General features: G+C 41.6%; 2 protein-coding genes across 11 annotated transcripts in view; one reads left to right on the forward strand and one right to left on the reverse strand.

Annotated features, from left to right (window-relative positions):
• PCCA (propionyl-CoA carboxylase subunit alpha) overlaps window positions 1-14,726 on the forward strand; it is a 488,979-nt gene extending 474,253 nt beyond the window's left edge. For all 4 annotated transcript variants that reach the window (XM_028526281.1, XM_028526274.2, XM_036011417.1 and 1 more), the window contains 3 exons: window positions 452-592; window positions 11,729-11,806; window positions 14,382-14,726. In XM_028526281.1, coding sequence (XP_028382082.1) covers window positions 452-592; window positions 11,729-11,806; window positions 14,382-14,450 — 288 coding nt within the window. In that variant the 3' untranslated portion in view covers window positions 14,451-14,726. The remainder of the gene's footprint in view (window positions 1-451; window positions 593-11,728; window positions 11,807-14,381) is intronic.
• GGACT (gamma-glutamylamine cyclotransferase) overlaps window positions 14,505-22,850 on the reverse strand; it is a 55,938-nt gene continuing 47,592 nt past the window's right edge. For 4 of the 7 annotated variants that reach the window (XM_036011422.1, XM_036011420.1, XM_036011423.1 and 1 more), the window contains exons 3-4: window positions 17,870-17,999; window positions 14,616-16,894 (exon numbers count right to left, since the gene is read on the reverse strand). In XM_036011422.1, coding sequence (XP_035867315.1) covers window positions 16,410-16,880 — 471 coding nt within the window. In that variant the 5' untranslated portion in view covers window positions 16,881-16,894; window positions 17,870-17,999 and the 3' untranslated portion in view covers window positions 14,616-16,409. Of the gene's footprint in view, window positions 16,895-17,869; window positions 18,000-22,850 lie in introns of all 7 variants that reach the window. The other 3 variants (XR_004899901.1, XR_004899903.1, XM_036011419.1) reach the window with 3 other exon arrangements.

Genomic DNA, 22,850 nt, shown 5'->3' on the forward strand with positions numbered 1-22,850 from the left:
GCTCTCTTAAGGGGAATGGGAAGTTAGAGACAGCAATCTGCTGCCATCTACTGGTGCATGTTCACAGTCACCTCCTTTCTCCCTTGGGCTGACCCAGCTCATGAAATTTGAGTTAATGGGGATGTTGTGTAAGCGGTAAAGGAAAAACAAAGAAAATTCTCACTGTTTTCTTTATAAGTTTTCAGATATTTTTCTTCATGATATAGGATAATAACTATTTATCATTAATGAATTACTGGAGTTCTTATTTCAAGAAATCTCTTAAATAATTGGCTCATAACATATTCCAGAAACAAATGAATATATTTTGGTTTTGTGTACAATAATTAAAAGTCATGTGACTTCAAAGCTAATGTAATTTAAATTTAAAAGGTAAAAACTGATTTGGAATAAATACTACTTTTGAAGAAAAGTTCAGCATTTAAACTCATTTATGGTGTTTTCCCTTAAGTACAAGGTGCATATCTTGACCAAACTCGCTGCAGAATTGAGCAAATTTATGCTGGAAAAAGTGGCTGAAGATACAAGCAGTATTCTTCGCTCCCCGATGCCTGGCATGGTGGTGGCCGTCTCTGTCAAGCCCGGGGACATGGTAAGGAGCGTGCCTATCTGTGGGATTGGGGAAGACAGAAGCATGATTGTGCCCTGTGCAGGTCCTTCTTGAGTCCTCCTACCCCCACCAAATAGCAAAATAGCTTTCATGCAATTTTTGTCCGACTGTTTCATATTTGAATTAGTTTAGTAACAATATCTGAGTGCCTCTCCCCTCAACTGATCTGGAACTGGAACAGAAATAAGGCCTGATTCATTCTGTTATTTGGCAAATTTGGAGTTTTAGGAAGTATTTTATTTAAAATTTCTATTTACTCTCAGGCTCTCTGTGCTTTAAGCATCCTTGAAGAACTCATAGTAAAAAATAAACTTCTGATGGGGAACTTTTTGCATTATTTTTGGAATGAAAGGGAAGGGAACTAATGAAAGTTAATTCTGTAATCTGTATAGTACCAGCACACTTCCATTACTTGATAAATAAAATTTAGGATCACAGATATATGTTTTTCATCTTGACTTTGTGACATTAAGGCACAATGAAACTAGTAATATTTCCTCACATGTTCAGTCTCGCAATAGTGTGCTGTGGGTGAATTGGTAGGATACTGCATTTTTTAACAGCATGGTTAGACATCTCTATTTATTAGCAGCAGAAGTAAAAAGAAAAGAAAGAGTCAACCAGAAAGGTTTCTAGGGGGCATGTAAGTACTTGCCTTTTTATTCATGTGCCAGAAAATAACGGCCAAATATGACAGTCTTTAATAAATGAGATGGTGATTCCATTTTGTATCTCAGTTAAATTACAGGAGTTTTTATATTTTCCTGTAAAGATTACATTAAAACTGCCTCTGTATTTCTGTACTAACATAAATAAAATAACATTGAGGAAAAACTCATATAGTCATTGGCTTCTAGAAAAGTATTTATAATTGGATATTAAGAAAAATTGATCAGTTTCAGTTGTTTAAATGACTAGCCCTGAAATTGTCACATGAAGTTGGAAAACTGACTTAACAATTGCTTTATCTGATGATATAGAAATGGAACTACTAGTTTTTCTAGAAAAATCATAAAAGAGGCTGAGGAGAATTGTTATGTTTATTTAGAAAGCATTGATATTCTTGGAAGAAAGCACTCATTATGTTTGTCTAACACCCAAGTGTCAAGGATTTGGGAGGGGTGATACTTAAATATTTTATATATGTAATGATTATGGGGGAGGGGTTTGCCTTGTATTTCCTCATTCTAAAGGATTAGGGTCATAGGGAGATAGTCCCTTGGCCTTGCCAGTAAGCATGAGTACACTCATACTAATATGGGCAGTTAGTGGAATCTTCCAGTGACTGGAAGTGTAGGTTGGTGAACAATGTGAAGGGGTTATTTTGTTTGTTTTTTTTTTCCTCATCTTCCATCTTAAGCTTTTTCTGGAAGCTACATGGGCTGTATACTGCCATCCTGAGCTTGTCAGTTCTAATTGTGTGGCTTTAATTATAAAATCACATTTGTGCTTAAAAAAAATAAGTGTTTTAATGGCAATCCTTACTTTTCCAACACCTGAATCAAAACCTGAGCAGAGGGAGGGAGGGAGGTGGCTCCTGCTGTGAGCACGGAGGGAGGAGATTCGCGCTGCAGTCCTGCTCCTCCATTTGCACCAGCTTCCTGGCTGCGGCTGCTTTGGGCAGAGAACAGGGAGCCTGCAGCCTTCTTGTTTCCAACAACTGCTTTCTCCTAATCCAGCTTCTCCAGAGATACCAGAAGGGTTTAGCCTTCAGACTTTCCATTTCCTGGTTAATGATTTAATGTGGGAAAACAAGACACTTAGTAAAATAGAGCAATATTGTATTAGTTCTTGGGTAGCTCAGATATTGAAAACCACCACCAGTAATTAAATGTGGGTATTCAAGAATGGTTTAATTTGAGAATTGACTGGAGACTCTGTTGCATGTATTCCTTTAAAGTCAGAGGACATGGCTGGGTGGGGCAGGGGGGTATGTACCCCTAGTGAACTGGCTCCTCTTCTCTGTGTACTTCACCTTACTTATAAATGCTCTTTGCATGCATATGCCTAGGCTGGTCTGGCAGAACATATTATTTCTTTTTATTCCTCTCTTCAGCTTCCAGTGCCACTTATAGTCCTCACAGAACTTCCTTTTATATTTGGTGCCATTGTGTTTCGATACAATAGTATTTTCTCTTGAATTATTATTTGTGAAAAGTGTCCCAAACTGCTAATACCTAAACCAAATGCAGGGCCAGATGTTTGTCAGCTTTTACAACAACTTGTATAGTTAAATCTGCTTTGTGCAATTAACACACAAGAAACTTTCCTTGGACCAAAGGCACATTGTTTACTTGAGGCCACTATAACAAAATAATACTTGTAACTCTTAAGTTTTGTGGTTTAAAATTATTGTAAGGCATGTTATGTTCTTAGCAATAACAATAGCTGAGGCAAGGTTCCACTTTTGTCAGTAGGAAGAGAAAGGAATCAATCATCTCAGTGTATTTTCAAAAAAAACAAGGACCTAAAAAAACAACTGAGGACCTCTAAGTATTCTATTCTTCTTTGAAATGTTATTTTGTGTAGTTTAAGTTCTAGTTATCTGTAATTTTTATATTTAGCTGAGTAAGACTTGACAAATCTTAGAATGGTGAGGGGGGCAACAATGTGTTCCACAAAAGTGTCACATAAATAATAAATTACAAATCTGTTTTTGTGGAGTAAACAATTTTAACAGAATTTTTAAAAATCTCAGGACAAAATGATTTGGGTGGCACTTTAGAAATAGTAAATCCACCCAGAGAGCTTTGTGGGGAAAGGTCCTCTCCTCCAGCACAGAAGCTACATTTTCCTCTAAGCAGGGTTCAAACAGCAAAAGTTCCTGATACTTTTCCAATGTGTAATATGTACTATTCAACATTAAATGTGATAGTAAAATCTTTTTTAAATGATTACATAATAGCCTTTTTGAACATGTGGGGAAGGGATTATAGTTAATAAAGAGTAAAATTCATATAAGCAAATAAACCAATTAGAAACTAAGTAGAACTGGATTATAAAGGTCCAGAATCACAAATTTAATTCAGAAAACAATTGACAAAATCACTTTTATTTGCTTTTAATAAATACATTTTTATATGCCTTCTGAAAATATTTTTAATGACTGATTTTTATTTCAGTTTGAAAACTACCTATTTTTCTGTATATCATAATACATCATAAACTGGGGTATTTTTGTAATCAAAGTTAGCATTTTTAATAACTTGTTTTAATCATTGTAACTTTTATTTTTATGATCTTCTTGAAAAAAATGGCTAAATACATTTTCCAGCATTAAACTTAGGACTATTGAATGTGTTGCATAATTTTCATTTGACTTTTAAATATAAAGTCATTATGAGCATATTTTGATATCAGAAACAAAACAAAAAATAAAAGTACATGTGAAACAACACAGTGGAATATTTTAATATTGCATTTAACTAAGATTTGTTCCAGTTATGTTTAGATTTTTCAGTCATCTCAAATTTACATCAGAAATATTTGTTATTACATCTAAAATTAAGTGAGATGGGAACCAGAAGCAGGCTGTGTACCCATTTCTTTTTCTTTCTTTCTTAATCATTACTTTGTCACTTACTAGTTTGTGAGACCAGGTAAAATAATAGATTGGCAGTAAGTACCTGTTGATGTTTCTTCCTGCTCCTTAGCCCATCCACTATTAGCAAGACAGAGTGTGGTATTTTGAGGGAGGCAAAATAAGGATGATATGCTTTTTAGTGAACTGACCTTTAGTAGCAGGTAATTAGGTATTTGGGATTATTGTTCTCATAAACAGTGATTTACACAAAATAGGGGAGGATTCTATAAAACATAAAATTTGGAATCATTAATAGGAGAACAACCCAGATTCGCCTTGGTTTATTTTTCTCCTTGCATGTGCACCTTCAGGGAGAAGACACCCAAGGAGGTAGATGGGTGAGCATGATAGTCACACCACCCCTTTTTCCCCAAACCATTTGCAATTGAGCTTACAACTGATCTTGGAGAAATTACAAATAAACTTGGTGAGAAACCTTTATTTTTCCTTTTGTGAAAGAGCAGGATTTGAAACCTCCTTTGCTCTTAGGTATTCCAGATGAGAGGGGTTGGAATGGGCCCTCCTGACATGTGTTTGTCTGGCAGTAACTTGTGTACCCCACGCAGCCCAATATCAATAACAGCATCTTTCCCTGGCAGAGGACCTGGCCTGGCTGTTTGATAGATTTTCCAGTTTTTGGATTCCTTGATTTACAATCAGGAAATAATTGCAATGATTAAATTTATGTATTTCATAGCAGTAGTTATTCAAGCAGTTTATTTGATAAGGTGCCAGTTTTTCATCCAAACCTCAGATTGTATTGCAAAGCGTGTACAGATTCATATGTTCATTATTTAACATTTTTAAACTTTAAATTGTGAAATATTACAAACATGCAGAAAGTTATAAAAAAACAACATGAGTATTCCTGTGCTCTCTGCTCACCTTATTTACCATATTTGCTTCCCATTGTATTTAACACAAAAACACTGCTTATACAATGAACTCGCCCTTTCTCTAATGGCATTCTTGTCCTGCCTCCTTCAGAGGTAACAGCTATCCTGAGTTGGGCCTTTCATTTTCTTCCAGGTAGCATTTACTTTTAAGCATTGGGGTGATTTTTGTTGGCGGTAACAACTTGGGTATTTTTATAACTTAATGATAATTATCAATATAAGGTAAAATATTTTTATAGATTAATCAAGAAACATAGTAGAAGAATATTCTGCAAATTTAGCATTTGATTTAAATTTTCAAGGAATGACCCACTGAAGATTACAGGGGATGGTATCTCTGTTTCAAAAATTTTTGAAGATGACACTTCTCCACTTTACCAAGATTCAGAATATTCCTTGTCACCCTTTTACAAAAAAATAAAATAAAACCATCTGAATCCTTTAAAATAGTATACTTCACAGAGGTAGTGGATCCAGACTAATTTCTTAAAGATATTGTAAATGACACCAAATTTAAGTAGTTCTCTTTATAACTAAAGATTTGGGCTCCAGTTGTCAGCTAACTTAGAGGGCAGTAGAGTGTAATATTTTCCTTCATTTTAAGGAATTTTAACAAAAACTAGACTTGTTTAATATTGGCCACAACTCTGTATTCTTTCCCCAAGACTTTCAGTTCCCTGCTTTGAGACCCACTGTGCAATTAGAGAGGGGCAACTAAGCGAAGGGGGTGGTCAGGGGGGTGGGAATGAGGGAGGGCGGGGAGAGATGCGGGCCCGCAGCCCCTCAGAACCATCTGCCCTGGTGAGCGTGTTACTTCTCCTTGCTCATGCCCTCCTAGTGAGGTGGCTAGTGCACAAACCCATAAAGAGGCCTTCGACTACAGATAAGGGGTTTGACCGCATTTCTGTCACCTGCCTTCTCTTTCTTTGTAATTTGATGATGGTTCATTCCATTATTGCTTAAATACTGTAGTCTCCAGGGATGTCTTCTCCTTCCCTCTTTACATGAAGATGTTAGGATGTGAATTCACTTTTCTTCTTCAGGAAATATCAGGGGATATTTACCAGCCTATCTTACCAGCTCAGAAAGAGGAAGTTATTATAGTCAGATTCTAGCAGTGCCTTTTAACCAAATGTGAGATGCTTTTTTCCTGTGGCTGTTAACTGTCTTTCTTCAGATCTGAGGGCTTTAAAATGCAGTGCATTCAGGCACCTGTGTTCTAACTAGAACTGCCTTTAAAAATGTAATTGAAGGATTTTCACTTTTGTGGAGTCGTCAGCAGGGTTGATATTGATCCGTGCTTTCGGGGGGCCCAGTGCAGCAGAAGGGGAGACTGCAGCGGGCCGGTAAGCCCTCCGAGCCTTCTGTCTAATTTGGCAGAAAAACACAGAATGTAGGACAACAAAAGAAGGCTCCTTTTTCCATAAAAATTCTTCCTCCCACCCACCCTTCTTCCCCAAAAAGCGGACTTAATTTTTCAGCTGCACGCAGTGATTTGGTGCTCATTCTTGCATTGAAACAGTTGCAGTCTGAACAGGCAGGAAACAGTTTTCTTTTAATTGCTGAAATCATTCGGAAGTGCTTCATGCCCTGCTTCTATACAGCAGATGCTGTGCATTAATTGGCCTGTGTAGAAATGACCCAGGGTTCCTTGCAGTGGGCTCAATTTTAGGCAGAGGGTTTAAATAGCTTATTTATTATTTTGTATAATCTGGCGTACATTATGTGCTCCTGCATGTGTTGTATTTCATGGTCTGCAGTTTCTAATGTCATGTGGGTTTCAAAACCTGTGTTTCTCTGGTAATGTACTAGCAGCAGGTAAGCTCAAAATACCATCCATCAGGAGCTAATTTTTTATCCAGATACTCCAATGACTGATGAACCTGTCTTTTGTATGAATGTTTAGCACAGTAGAAAGCCATATGCCACTGGCACAGTTTCCTATGCATTCTTTATAGTTGCTAGAGAGTGGGCTACAGGGGGAAAAAACCCCTCCATGCCATTTCTGTCCTCTTGCCTATATTTAAAGGATAACACCTTTAAAAACGACCCAGGTTTTGGACAACAAAAGAGGGGAGGGGCCATCTTAAAGGAAATCCAACTCCCATAATCATTTTCTTTATCAGAAATATGACTGTACACTCTTAATAGGGAACCTTGTTTTGTTACTCCCCGTCTGTTCAAAACAGACCTTCGCCCATTAAAAGGGCCTCCCTTGTGTGGGAAGACCACAGCTGTTACTGTAAATCTCATCCCGTCACTGTATCGTCCCCATTTTGTGTCTCTAAAGGATGAAATTGAGAAATGGAATACTGTGCAGTCATCCTTTACATCTCCAATTTTAGGCCTTTGCCATCATTTTCATGCTTTTATTCCAAATCAAATAACATTAGTGAGCTACACCACCTTCTGATGAGTATCTGGTATTGAACACAGCTTTCAAGTCTGTACTTTTGGGGGCTTCTCTTTGTGTTTGATGGAGGTCTTTTTTCCCCCTTTCTTTTTCACTTCCTGCACTTCCTTTGAGCTTTCTTCTTGCGTTTGCAGTCTGAATGATACAAGTTGCTGAGTATGTCCCAGCCTTAGTATGTTTTCTAAGAGTGATGTGCAGGAGAAGGTTCTGTGTCTTTTAATCTTTGGGGAAGAAGTGAAGGGAACTTGGTAGAATGCTACTGGGGTCTTTAATCAGAAACAAGAAGTGATTTGAATCATTAGCACAACAAAGCATACTATAAGCTTGAAGATAAAAGTCTCTGGGGAAAGAGTCCTCTGAAAATAAATGGGACTTGATAGATTTCCATATCATTTATAACTTCCCTTAATTACACTTGGAAGACTTGCCAGTAAAACTGGAAAATTGGCAGCCTATATCCATTAGAGTCATTTTGCCGACCATGGCAAGCAGCTGGCTTTACTGGATTTTATTTCCCATCACTCACAATTAATCATCAGCTGGAGATGTCTGAACCTCTTTCAGCACAGAGCAGTGCCGGGCGACATTCAGGGCTTCTAAACATGCTGAAATCTGCTGAATAAATTGGCCGAGTTTTCTCCCCAGCTTATTCATTTTAGGGCAAGGCAGGCTCACGCTTAATGAGTGCACTCTGATAATCGGATGCGAATGTGAACCTTGACCCTGTGTCAAAGGAGAGGACGCAATAAGCCGGATGAAAGATACAGGATTCAGGCCTCCAAACTTTACACCAATTAGACAGGGAGTGGAGAAGTATATCAGGCTGACCAAGTTTATCAAAAAGACTTGCAAGGCTTCTGACCATTTTGTAAGCCCAGAGTTGGAGACATCCTGTCACAATCATTAAGTATTTATCAGATGATTCACAAGAGTGTTAGAGAAGTGTGCGCACACAGATCCTTCAGGAGCAGTGCCCTCACATGTGAGCTGTCTAGTGGAAATGGAATGTTTAAGTGCCCTCTCTGCTCCCTCAATTAATGCCCAGCTTTTCAAGCACACGGGGAAAGACAGAAGGTGCTGCCACTACCTTCCCAAACTTGGGGAGTGGGGACGAATGAGCACCTCTGGACAGAGAGGCTTCCAAATGTCGAGCTAAGAGGCCTATGTAATGCCATCTTGGTATTGCTAGAATTGGAGCCTGTGTAGGGCCCAGCTGGTGGGCAGGGCACCCCCTAGTTATAGGCCCACCTGCTTTCTTCACTGTATGGTTTGTACCACGTTTGCTTGCTTGACTTGGATTTTTGAGGAATGAAATAACTTAAATTTAGATCAAGTTCTACTGACTAAAACATATCTCAGTATTTTGTGGATTAAATAAACAACTTCCAAGAGTTTTTTCCCTTTTAGGGACAAATGAGTGAAAACAGATTACAAAACAGATGGCTGTAGGTGAGCAGAGATATGAATTACTTAAATTTTCATCTACAACTAAATAATACAAGTAGAGAGACTAGCAGACAGGTATGAGAAAAAACAGGAATGAAAAGGAAGCTGTGGGGACTGAATTCAGTGATTCAGTGCAGAGCTGTGGGTCAGGCAGAAGAGCAGTCACTTCAGATCCAGAGCACTTTCTGTGAAGTCCTTTTCATCACACTGCCAGTCATACAATCAGAGAGAAGGGAGCATTGCAAATTTGGGACTTTCCCGCCTCTCCTGATTATCTCTGGCTAAATCAGAGGTTTTGTTTTTCTGATTAATAACTGGGGATCTACCACTTGCAGTTATCTGTATGTCAACTCTTCACAAATCACCAGTGCTGCAAGCATGCCAAGCCAGCTAAGGATTGTCAGTGGGCAGAGACAGTGGGCCCCATTAATTTATCTTGCTTTACTACCCTCAGGCTCAAGCAGGCCGGCTCAAGCCTGGATCCAGGCTATGGCCCAGGCCCAGCTGTCCTTCCACTAGTTTCCTAAGGCCATTATTGTCAGGTTGGCCCAGGCCCCCTTAGAGTAACCACTGGAAATTCCCTGGTTCATTTCATTTTCATATTTGCATTAACTGTGAATCTACTTAGTTGAAGTTCTTATGAAGAAGCAGTGAGAGGCTCTCTGGCCAACAGATGCCAAGCAGTGGGCTGAGCTCCCGCAGAGGGGCAAGGCTGCACCCACCCAAGATAAGCCTATGGGGCTGAGAATGGGGAGACTAGGGCGCTCTGAGCAAGCCCAGGCTCTCGGATGCCAACTGAGGAGGGTGAGAGACAGGTACAGGTACTTCCAGGCCCCATGGTAAGTGGGCACTTGTCCATCTGTGAAGGAAAGAGCTACCAGAGCCCCAGGAAAGAGAGCTGACTACTAATTTTTTAATGGAATTCCCATTGTTGAATTTCAGAACCATTTCCCAGAAAGCCTCAGCTCTGTTACTGGAATGCCCAGTCCTTCAGTTGGGATGCTGTTTCCTGAGGTCAGCTCTGACCCTCAGCCTCTGTCTCAGAAGCCTTGGTCTGTATCCACCAGGGTTTTACATGTGGAGCTAAATGGCAGGTGCTACTCTGGGGGAACTCACCCTTCCCCTGTCTTGCCTGGTCCATGCTAGCCTTTGAAGAGAGAAAAAAAGTCTCTGAAATGAGGACTTGTGGGAGTAGCTGTTGACATCCTGACTGGGGCATCTTCATTGTCTTTGAGTTGCCCTCATTTCTCTCCCTCTGTGTTTTGAAGAACAGCAAGTTTGAAACAGCCCTTCAATCTCCATAGAATGCAGATGCCAGGTGAAAATGAATCAAAAAGGGCAGCAAGCACAGTGCTTCAAGCCCAGCTCTGCAGTACAGTCTCTCCTCCGTGCCAGCATTGAAGCTTTGGCATCCCCTCTCTTCCTATGTTTCTGTGCCAGGAAAAGCAGCCCACCACCTGATCAGCAGAGGAAAGGAATGCACAGGGCTCAGGCAGTCCCGACTGCCAGCAAGACAGCTTGTGCCCTACAGGGGGCCGGAAGGGGGACTTGGAGATCATTTGGGGATTTCAGGAAAGAACATTCTCCAGGCATTCTGCAGCACTGGGCAAGCACAGCCACAGTGGTGTGAGCGTCCAGGAGCCCCACACCAGATGCCCACCAGTACCCCAGATAGCTGGTTGGTGTAGGAAATTCCACTCTCCCATTTCAAAGACTGAGAGGCCCTTTTTCACAAAGATAGGAGAAAAATCCAGCCCAGCTTTCATGCTTAGTCATCAAGGGCAGAGAGAAGAATAAATAGGTTGGCTTTTAGTCACAGCTGAATCCTAGGTGGAAGGCCCAGGTTTAACCCCAAGGGGTTTATACTCTGCTCCACCTGGACTTCACTCATAAAAATAGGCAAACATCTGAATACCAAGCTTGAGCCCAAGCCTGTGGTAGCTCCTAGTGTCCTTGCAAGGAATGGGCACAGCTCCAGAAATCATTGCCTACCTTGGAGGTTTGGGATAGTGGTCTGCATGGCCCAGATGTTTGGGTGTTCTTCCCAGTTCCCCAGTGCTGAAGATAGAACCTCCATTTTTTGGTAACAGCTTTACTGAGATAAAATTCATATGTAAGTCATTCCTTTAAAGTGTATACTTCAGTTGTTTTAGTCTATTCACAGAATTGTGCAACCATCATCAGTCAATCTTAGAACATTTTAATGTTTTTAAAGACTTAAAAATTTATTTTTAGAGAGAGGGGAAAGGAGGAAGAAAGAGAGAAACATCAATCGGTTGCTTCCTGCATGACCCCAATTGGAGGCCTGGCCTGCAACCCAGGCATGTGCCCTGACAGGGAATCGAGCCAGCAATTTTTTGGTTTGCAGGCCGGTACTCAATCCACTGAGCCACACCAGCCAGGACAGTCAAAGAACATTTTAATCACTCAAAGGAATCTATGTTCCCATCAACAATCTATTCCTCTTTTTCCCTCAGCCCTTGGAAACCACCAATCTTTCTATCTGTAGAGATTTCCCAATTCACTATACAAAAGTGGAAAGCATGCCTTTCTGCCACATCTCTGTGGCAAAGGCAGATTCAGATTCCCAGGGAATGGTCTTTCTCTGCTGTCCCCCAAATATGAACTTGGGATTCAAAGTATTTATGGGAGGTTGTTGCTGCTGTTTAGATCAAATTTCAACATCTTTGACAAAGAATCTCTTAATGGCTTCACTCTTGAATATTGTTGTAAAATTGGAATGCTGGTAAAACTTCTGTCCATTTTTATTCATTTTCTAGGTAACAGAAGGTCAAGAAATTTGTGTGATTGAAGCAATGAAAATGCAGAACAGTATGACAGCTGGGAAAACTGGCAAGGTATGTCCCTAAGTTCCCACCAGCCCATGCCAACTCTGTGGCAGGAAGCAGAATTTCCACCTTTGATTCTTGGATGGTTAGACCTGAAAAGGGTCATAGACATGATGTCCTCTTACCTCTCCCTCCTGCAGATGGGGACAGTAAGATTGGGAGCTCTTTTCACCCCACACTGGTATGCCCCTGCCTCATGCACAGGGGGCTTTCCAAAAGACTCTCTATAGTCAGGTAGTCAAAGAACAATTGTTCTTCACCTTAATGGCTTTCAAATTAAGAGGTCTTTAATTTTTAATGTTTACATCTGTCTTAGAGGCAGTTAGTTATCTGAGACTTAGGTGACACAGCAGGAAATGGTTTTAGAGATTGCAAAAATTAATGTAACTCTTCAAGATAATTTCTCCACAAAGAGAACAATTCAATTTTAGATCAAGAGGAGCTGAAAACACCACAAACACATGTGGGACTTAATGATTTAGGGAGAAAAAAAGATGATGTATTAGTACTGAAACTTATTAAAATTTCTTAAATATACTTTCTCCTTTAAGAAAACAGAAAAGTCCTTTAAAGCAATAATTTCATTATCCTTTCTGCAACGAAAAAGAGACCATTTGTAGCCAAATGACCCCTTCCTGAAGGACTTTTTGGTTTAGAAGTCTGGAGCGAGGTGAGGCAGGGTGGAGTGAGGAGAGCAGCACAGGCTGGACGCGTCCTGCACCATGGCCAAAGTGGGAAAATGAGATTGAACCTTGGAAATGATGTGTGCCCTGGCATAGAGGTACAGTCAGGTCACAGTGAAATATGCATCAGAGAGACACAGTTTCCATCTGTCACCACCCCCCCAAAAAATGAAACCGATGCTCAGAGAACATGCTGAGGGGGATGCCCAGTCCAGTTCCAGCTGGGAGGATGGAGGTCAAGCTGGAGAGGGGCTGCAGACAGCTGTGTCCAGTCTCCACAGGTTTGGAAGAGGACAAGGGCAAGATCTGTAGGTATTTTTAGGAGTCTGCTTTCTACATGATTACTCTTCATAAGGTGAACAAGAAAATGTTGCTTTCTGCCCTTGTAAAAGTATTAATTTTTTCCTTGAGATTTTTAACACTGACATTGCATTAGCATCATGAGCTTTCCATCCATAATTTGGCTTCATTTGGGGGGGGATGCAGAATATATGTCAGATGCATGTCAAAGGACTGTATTGCCAGACTGGGGTACTTAATGCAAAAATGAACCGGCATAGCTCCCTTAAGGAGCAGGGGCCTTGTGTAGGTCAGTGTGTTTTGTGTCCTTAGGGCCTGGGTTTCACAGTGAAGGCTTAGCTGCTCCCTAGTCATCAGGAGCCTAGAACTGTTTTTGGGGTGCTGATGTGCTCTGAGCAAATTTGTACTGTGGCCTGACCCCTGTTAGCTGGGAAAGTCCTCCCTGCTCATCCCATTTCCTCCTACTGGCCGTCAGGGTGCACCAGGAATGGCCAGAGCTCCAGCCCAGAGGACAAGACCCTGGGGCCTGAGGGGCTGGTGGTTCTTATCTGGGAGGGCCATTTTTCCTGCCATGGAAAAGGTTCACAGTGTAATCACAGCATCATGAAAATACATCCTATATACACACAGAGGTTTCAGATCATAAAAAGCAGCCACTTCAGTGCAAATAGCACCTGCTGAATGAGGCCTTTGAAGTACTCATTGCACAGGTTCACATCGACCTGAGAGAGCCTGGGCTGGAATTCAAGGGGAAGGCCCTTCTAGCCCTCTGGCTCATAAGTGGAGCTGCAGGGACACAGGCTAGGGCACTGAACCTGCTGTTGCTGCCATTGTTCCTGTTTTCCACTTACTAGTTCAAACCCATTGTTCATTTTCTCACCTAAGCAAGAAACTCCAAGAAGTCAAATGACTATCTCTTCCCCGTCTAACCCCCTACCCACTTATTTTAAATGTGAACACAATTTGGGAAAACAAACCTGATTAAAATTGGGAGAGGAGTAGAATGAAAGGGCACAATAACATCATCATGGGAGCTCAGTACTTGTTCCACATCACGCCACAAAGTACTATCTGTACTGCCACATACCTTCTGAGTATATAATTTCCCCTGAAAAGGATGTTTACAATCAGGCTAGGGAGTTTCTCTTATTAATTAGTACCAGCTTTGACTCTTGTATAAGTGTTTTGTTTGGGGGTTTTTTTTACACTAAGCATTCCATTAACTCTCAGAGAACATTTCTGCAACCTAAAACTACAGAGACTGAGTGGGCTGGGTGTTGTGAGCTTATCCAGGACCAACACTGGCTCTTAGGATGCTGCCCTTGACCCCTGTGTGCCCAGTGCAAGGGCCAGCCAGCAAAAATTGCCTTCCAACAGTGACTCTTAGGACAAGGGCGGGAGAAGGGACGGTGCTGAGTCACAGCCCTGCACGAAGACGTCCCCTGTGCATGAGGTCCCCTCTGTGCAAGCCAAGTGCTCTACCTGTGCTCCAAAGCCCGCCAGGCTGTCTCTTCACTTCCAGAAACAGATGACGAGATTGCTCCCTCCTGTTCTAGTTAATAATTCTTACTAACACCCCCCCCCTTTTTTTTAAATTCAAGGTGAAATCAGTGCATTGTAAAGCTGGAGACACAGTTGGAGAAGGAGATCTGCTCATGGAACTGCAATGAAGTATTTATAGCCTTTCAGTCATCACCCAGTTTAATTAGCCATTTGTATTATTATTCTTTCACACTCAATTTATCCAAGCATTTTGCAGGAACACCCCTGTGCAGCAGATTTTACATAGTCATATTTATTCCACATATAGTCAAAACCAACATTCTGCCAAAAAATCACCAATGGAAATTTTTATTGATATAAATACTTGTACATATGATTTGTACTTCTGCTGTGAGATTTCCTAGTGTCAAAGTTAAATCAATAAAACTGAGCATTTGTCTAAATATTAGTTTGCCCTTTTTTTCTCTTTTTTTAATGAAGACAATGTACCTCAGAGGCTATGGGCTTTGCCAGTAGACTTTACATAATAGCATTTCATTGTGATCCTTTAAAAATTTTATATAAATCCCTGCTCTTTGCCTTCAGTTTTATTAAATTAGCATGTGCTACCTCATAATCTGATTACCTACTTCATCCTGGTTGAGGACCTAACTCCTGTTTGTGGTTATTAGTAATTTCTTAAGTCCATTCAACATAGATGATTTTGGAAATCCCTCATCTGTGGCTCTAATGGGCAAGTATGGATCTGCTGGATCCCTGGGGTTGTCACCTAGGGAGATATGACTCACGTGGTCCCCTCTTTCCCATCCCACAGGGCTCCCTCACCCCAATTGGTGGGTGGGGCTGCTACATGCTCATCAGCTGATACCCATCCTTGCCCCGTGTCTTTGTGAAGCAAGTTTCCAATTAAGAAAAAAGGGCTAAAATAATGATCATGTTTTTTGTGCCAGATGCAGTTAGTGATCACAGTCTACCATTAAGTTGAAGAGTAAGTGAACACTCCCAATGGAGAATGAGGTTACCAAGGATCAGCAGCTGCATTTTCATTTGGTTCTGAAATTCCTAGAATACGTTTCATACTTTGCTAGTAAATAAGCAGAGGCAGTCATGCACTGACTTGAATCTACACTGACAGATCATCAGATGGAGGTGGGTAGTAATTGGTTCTTCGTGCCTTGCTAAAATTATTTTAAGTGCTGTTTATATAAGGAAGCTAAGCTTTCTGTCAAGCCTGAAGAACAAATTACTAATGCATTGGTTCTTCTCCAAAAAGGTCACCCCAAATTCTGCTCCCTTTGGGAAGGAGGGACAGTACCTTGCTACTGGGCTCTGGGCTTGGGTGAGCTTCCATCTGAAATCAACTGTCTCTGCCAGCAAGTAAGGTGCTCATTATTTTGCTAAATTAGAATGAAAAACACATTCTACCAAATATGTTGGCCCAAGAATAGGGCCCAAAATAGCATCAACACTTTATTTGACTAAAACATCTAGTTTAATTTTAAATGATTATCTTTATAATCTTTTTAATAAGCTTGATCTGAAAACTGTGAAGAACAATGTTATATCTACTCCAAAACTACTCTAAAATACAGCATGTCTTTCTTGAGCTTTTTACTACATTGAAACATCAAGATCAGATTAAAAAATTTACTGAATCTGACCTGTAGCACCAAGAAAAAAAGAGTAGGGCTGCTAAAATCTAGCTGCAGCACAAAGTCTTTACATTCATTTGAAATGTTTTCTTCAGATTTTAGCAAAGCAAAAAAAGGAGAAAGAAAACTATGATAACATATGAGTTCTTGAAATGTCATTTAGGGGAATTAAAATCCTAAATTTTTCTTATCCAATGCATTCAAGCCCATGGTGCTCTTTAGGCAGCAAGCAATAAAGCAGTATCGGATAGAGAGATTTCAGGGCACAATGTTGTTATCAGTATGTCAGAATTATCTGGGAAATAGGCTGCCACTAAAAAGATTATTTCTTTTTCCACAGATAGAGTTTTACACATATTTGTTTCAAAGGGCATTATAATGCTTTTTCATTCAGTGAGTGCAGACCAAGCTGTGGTAATCTCATAATCATCAGGGCTCTGTTTTTTCTTTGGCTGCTGAGCATTCCTCGAATTTTTATCTGTTTTCCCGTGGATTATAGCGAAGCCCATGTGTCCCCCGAGAGTCGTAATTGTTGTGGTACGGGAGGTGGACCCACTCCGGTGGGTAGGTGGCTGTGCTGTACACAAAGCACTGCAGGGTCCTTTCAGCAGCTGGAGACTCCTGAGGGGTGCTGTGCATGCCTTCCCACTCCAAGACCACAATCCTCACCTGGGTGCGCTGGTACATGTCTGGGCAGCCTTCAAACTCGTCAAGAAAGTGCAGCATCTGCTCGTCCACACTATAGATCTCCCCGACCACGCAGTGGCCATGCCCCGGCAGGTTCAGCAGACGGGGAATGTTATGTTCTCCAGCAATCACTAAGGGGTAAGGCTCCACCGTGTGGCCCCGGCCCTGGAAGGTCGCGCAGCCATTAGTGCCATCCAGCAGGACATTATGGTTGGGCTGGCCTCGCTTCAGGGTTCCATACACAAACACATTGGCCATGTGGGCCAGAGACACTGCAAAGAAGAAAGGAAGCAGACTGGTAGATCTAAGTGCTGCAGAAACAGGCAAGAGGTCTGAACTCGGTTGGAGTTGGAACTTTGGGAAGGGCCAGAGTAAATCTTTCAGTTTTGTGCTCAAGCAGCTGTTCCTAACCCCCAGCACAACCCAGCACTGTTCTTCACCAACGTGTGATAGGTTCTGAGGTTCCAGAAAACACCACCCACCCTTTATAATCATTTTCTGAGAAAAGGTGCTCAGCTGAGAACATACTTGCCAGATGGAGAAGAACTGCTGTTTTTCAAAGCAGTTTTCAATCTTTTTAAAAGAACTTTAAAAAATACATAATAAATATTTATTGTACAAAAATAGAAGTAATGATAAGCAAATATAAATGTGTATGTATAAAAAAGTCACCTGTACTGGGCTACAAGAGATAATTCAGGTTTCAGTACTAAATTTACATTTTAGTCCTGACAGTATGACCCCGCAAACCTTTAATAATAGCACTTTTCAGTGTTCCTTTTTCAAGGTCCTAGAGGGTAATGATGCTTTCCTGTGACTCACTGTGATTTACCACAGCGACCTTGGCTCCAACATGAAGGTAAATATTTACTGCTTGCCAGGGTCTGGGCCTGTTATGTAATTGACAAAAGTGATTTATGTAAAAGTGACTCAAACAGCAATGGAACTTAGAGTTGATCAAGGGTGAGTTTCTCTTCAAAGCCTGGCATTTCACTGCCCTCCTTGCCCAACACTATGTAATATGGCAGGCTTTGGAAATAAGACACCCTGTGCAGCAAAACAAAAGACGCATCCATCTGCCAGCAGCAGCTTACATCCAGCCAGAAACACCTGGAGGGTGATACCCCCTGGACATTAATCACATGATCAAGTGGCCCTGGGAGAAGTCATACTTAGTTCAAAGGTCGTCTACTTTCTTCTCAGCCAACAAGAGCTGGTCTGGGGATCTCATCTGAGCCTTGCCTCACCTCTTCAGGGCACTTAAGGAGGGTGGGCAGTCCAACAGGACTCCCCCACTGCCTTGGTCTCAGTCACCAGCCTGTGGAACATCAAGAGTTCCATGGGTTTCAGGCAAATTGTACTTGGAAAGGCTTGGCCCTGGGGAAAAAAAAACACAAGGCCGTCAGACACATGCACTCCGGCATTTGACAACACGGGCACCTTGAGCAGGATAAAGACACGATGGGAGCTCCAGTTCTGGTTGTTCTGACAAGGGGGGAAGGAGAGATTTGGATCCGAGTGCACAGCAGCCCTGTGGACCAGGTGTTTGGAAGGAGCTATTCCTGCTTTCTGTCCCCCACACTTTATAGCTTGATCTCTCAACTCCTTCAGGATGCACTCAGGATCTGCAGTTTCTTACCCTCTTCACTACCACCCTCAACCAAGGACTGTCCCCCACCCCCTAAAAGGCCTGCTTCTCCATTCACTCCTGCCTATTCCCATCGTAGGCCCAGTCAATCTTGGCTGCAAACTGCGTGACTTTCCCTGTTAGTGCCAGCTGGCTTGTTGCAACTCATCTCCCTCCAGCCACCGGTGAAATGATACCTGCCCACTCTGGGGCCTTCACAGTCACTACTCCCTCACCCACTCAGTTCTTGTCCCTTTAGATACCTCCCTGAATGGCTGACCTGAAGCAGCATCACCTACCCATTCCTTCAGTCCTATCATGTCACCCTGATTGAATCTCTACAATACGTGTTCTCCAAATCACTGCCAGAACATGAATAGCTGGAAGATAACTTGGACACCATCTACGGAGCTGAGTCTCAGGTTGGTAAGGATGACTAAGGCGGCATACTGGGACAAAACCAGTCACAAATGGAGACCTACCTTCCTCATCAGCTTTTCCCCTTTCATCAGGTTTTTTAAAGTAACATGTCCATACTGTAAAGGTCAAAAACTTTACAAGAAAAATGAAATTCCCTACCCTTTCCCACTCCTTTGATGAAACACTTCTAAGCTTTTTAACTGTTACATTTAGTATTTATCTCCATATTGTTGGTTATACTATTTCTTGACATTTTAAATCATGTCTTGCCTTTGTACCCCCAAAGCAGGTGAGCATAGGAATTTAAAGCAGAGGCTTTAGAATCAACTTGCCTGAGTCGAAAGCCTGGCTCTACCAGTTTTTAACTGTGACTATAGGCAAACCACTTTACGTTTCTGTGCCTAGGCTTCCTCAACTCTGCAAGGACTAACATTGACCTGCTTTGGAGGACTGTTGTGATGGCTGCACGTGCTGAAACACACGGGCATCCTGTGCACGTGGTAAGCTTGTGTTTCAAGTCTGCAGGGTTACCACTGCTACAGAAGTAGTCTACAGCCCAAACACATGCGTAGTCCCTGCCCCATATTCCTCCAACAGACTCACATCATGATTTGGGTCAAATCCACATCCAGCATTAGAACTACGTAAACACTGTTCTCAGATAAGGCACATAGTGTACTAGGTTTTAATTTCTTTCTTGGACAATGTTTTGTTTTTCTTGGAAAAACAGCTTTAGCATTTTTTTTCCCCCGTTCTTCACTCAAGTTTCTGACAATAATTCAGCCTCACATCTTCTGAAAGCACTATAAGGAATCCCTTCAGCCTTGACTACCCACTGGTTCCATTTTTCCCTAGAGACTTGGCTCCTGGAAGCTGTCCTGTTTCAGCCTGTATATTACTGCCATCGGGGATGTCCCTGGCCAGCTGAGGTTTCCCTGAGCCCTGTCTCTGGGTCCCATGGCCTCCTCTTGGTTGACTCATTTCACTGAGGCTTATTCTTTCACACCCTTCATTAACAGTATGGTTGGGTAGAGAATTCTAGAAATAATTAACTTAAGAACTTTAAAGGTGTTTCTTCTTTGTCTGCTAATTCTTCAAGTTCTTGCTGAGAAGTCCAGTGATACTGGGATCCAGTTCTTTATACAGGACTCGAGCTTTTCTCTCTGGATACTCTTAAGGTCTTCCTTTCTCCTTTGGATTCTGAAATTGTTAAATGATGTGCCTTCATATTTTTTTTCTTTTCATTCATTGTGCCAGAAATTTCCATCTGAAAACTCATTATCTTGGATGGTGGGGAATTTTCTTTGCTAGCCTTCCTTCTTGTTCTTTTTCTGGATCTCTAGTATTCAGACATTGCATATCTGGATTCATCTTCCAATGTGCTATTTATATTCCACCATATCTTCTAATTCTTCTCAATTTTTAAATATTTTTGTCATCATATTTATTGCTGAGGTCTTTTTCTTGTTCTCTCATTTCATTAGCATCCTGTTTGTTTACAGCATGATATGATCTCTCATCATCTTTGGGAAGATGTTATCATGAGTTTGGTTGTTTTTTAAGTTTTCATCTTTGCATGTGGTGACTCTGTTTCTCCTCAACTCCTCTATGTTCTGGTATGTGTTTCTTTAAAAGAATTTCTAAAAGGTCTTAGTAACCCTTGCCTGACCTTTTATATTGAAAAGTGAGACACCATCTAGGAAACTGAAGCTCTGTGTGAGGGGAGGGAGCCTGCCAGTTGGCAGGTCTTGTGTAGGGGCTCTGGGGACAGGTTTTGAGGGGTTCCCAGATAACAGAACCTATAGATATGTATACTTTCCCTTGATCTGCATTTTCAGGGTGCCCCCTCACTCCCACCCTCTGCTGGGCCTGAAGTTCCCAATAAGCTTCATGGTCAGCCTCTCTGGACAGCAACCTCCACTTGTCCTCTGCTAGACAGCGGAAGATGGGTCTCTCTGCCCTGTACACTTTTCACTTCTTCCTTGCCTGCCCCTATTGTCCTTACACACCTATGGCTCATGGATCCAGAGCTTCTCTGGCATTTAGAGCACCAGTTGTCAAGCTTCTCACTGACTTCTGACCATTTAGGGATGTAGATTTCTGGTTTCTCTAGGCTGCTAAGTCAGTAACCATTTGTTTCTGTTTTCTGTCTTCTAGAGCTTTGCTGTCCTCTTCTATCTTTTGCCTTTCTGGGTCATTGGAGTGGCATTTAGGGCATTAGCAAGGATAAAGGAGGCTGCTCCTCCTGAGTCTACTTCCTAGGGAGCCCTCCACTGTAACACCCAGCCCTTCCATAAAGTCCTTGTCCCCTTTGTCTTTCTAGAGGCTTGATATGAAATGGAGGAAGTGGTGGTTCAAGAGCTGCCTGCTTAAAGGGGTGATGGGAAAAGTTTATGAGGGTACAGTTGACTTGAGTGTCTTTTAGGTTGCCAAGAGAAAGCTGGTTAGGTAGTATTTGTGGGTACCAGAGAAGGATGAAGATGGCTGAAGGGCCATGCAGAGGGTGGGGGACAGAGAGAGGGTGGGGAATAGGAAGAGTAAGCTTGCAGAGGGGTACTCACTTCCACCAGGCATGAGCAGAAGGGGAAAAAACAGGCAGCAATTCCAGGAAAAGAAAAGCTCAGTGGTGAGCACAGAGTACACAAGGAATGAGACATCCCTCTGCCCTCTGCGAAGGTCAAAGGGAGACAGATTGACTCACAAACAAGTAGCTTCAAATAAACATGGAGCAGGGACTGAGTGGGTGAGTCTGCTGAGAGCATGGTGCAGGGGACCTGCCACAGCAAGGATGTTCATGCTGGGTTGTCTGGCCTTCCCCTAAAATAAGGTATGGTGTTGTCCTTTTGGGATGGGTACGGGTGCCACTAGGGTAAGGACTTGCACATGGAAAGAGGTTTAGAACCATCTTATGGGGAAAAAGCCTGAGCTTTGGCATAAGAGTGCCAGGACAGAGCAGGTTCTCAGCAAATACTTATTTTCATTACTAAGGAATTCAACTACAAAGCAAGAAAAGAAACATTTCATCCAAGAGTGATAGCAGGCTTAGGGAGAGCTCAGGTAGAAAGACAAGTAGTGATCAGAGAGACCTATGGGAGATGGCATTTCCCAGGGAAGCTTATGACCAGGTTCAAGGGCAGTGGTGCTGAGCAGCAGGTCCTCTGAAGACCCTTGCACAGTTCTGTTGAGCTTAACCTGAGTGCCTTGGGCCATGCTAAATGTTATGTCATCTTATGTTGAGGATGAGCTCACCAAATCCTCAACAATCAATAAGATAGGTGGAGTTATACCCAGTTAGCAAATGAGGAAATTAAATAAGGGAGCTTAGATGAGGGCTCCAGGCACTGAGCTGGGGTGGTACAGCACCAGGAACTGGACCTAAATATACTGGACTCCAAAAGCCTCCATGTCTCTGCCTTTCAGACTGACCCCAAGGCCAAGGGAGGTAACTGTGAAGTACAGTCTAGGACTCAGGTTCTGCAGGGGCAGCAACAGTTTGTAAAAGATCCTACCTCCCTACACTATTTTTGTTTTTCTTTCCACCACTTGTTTTGAATGAATTGTATTTCATAAACCAATTTCTTCTCTTTAAAAAATTTTTTGGGATATTAAAATGTGGTGGAATAGACAAAACATGGAATTTACTATCTTAACCATTTATATATTTTTTAAAAATTACAGTTGATATACAATATTAGTTTCTCGAGTATAACATAAGTATTAGACATTTATATATATACCTTATAAAGTGTTCACCCTAAGTCTACTACCCATCTGACACCATACATAGCCACCACAACATTATTAACTATATTCCCTATGCTGCAATTCATATCCCTGTGACTGTTCTTATAACTGGCAAGTTATGTGTTTTAATTCCTCAGCCTTTTTCACCCATTCTCTCCAACCCTCCTCCAACCTGGTAACCATAATTTTGTCTCTGTATCTATATGTTTCTGCTGCTTGGTTTATTTTTGTTCTTTATATTCCACATGAGTGAAATCATATATTTCTTATTCTGTCTGACATTTCACTTAGCATAATACTCTTTAAGCCCATCTATGTTGCCACAAATGGCAAGATTTCATTCTTTCTATGGATGTGTAATATTCCATTGTATATATGCACAATTTTACCAATGGACGCTTAGGTTGCTTCCATATCTTAAGCTATTGTAAATAATG

Source organism: Phyllostomus discolor, chromosome 11 (assembly GCF_004126475.2).
Source record: "Phyllostomus discolor isolate MPI-MPIP mPhyDis1 chromosome 11, mPhyDis1.pri.v3, whole genome shotgun sequence".
NCBI lineage: Eukaryota > Metazoa > Chordata > Mammalia > Chiroptera > Phyllostomidae > Phyllostomus > Phyllostomus discolor.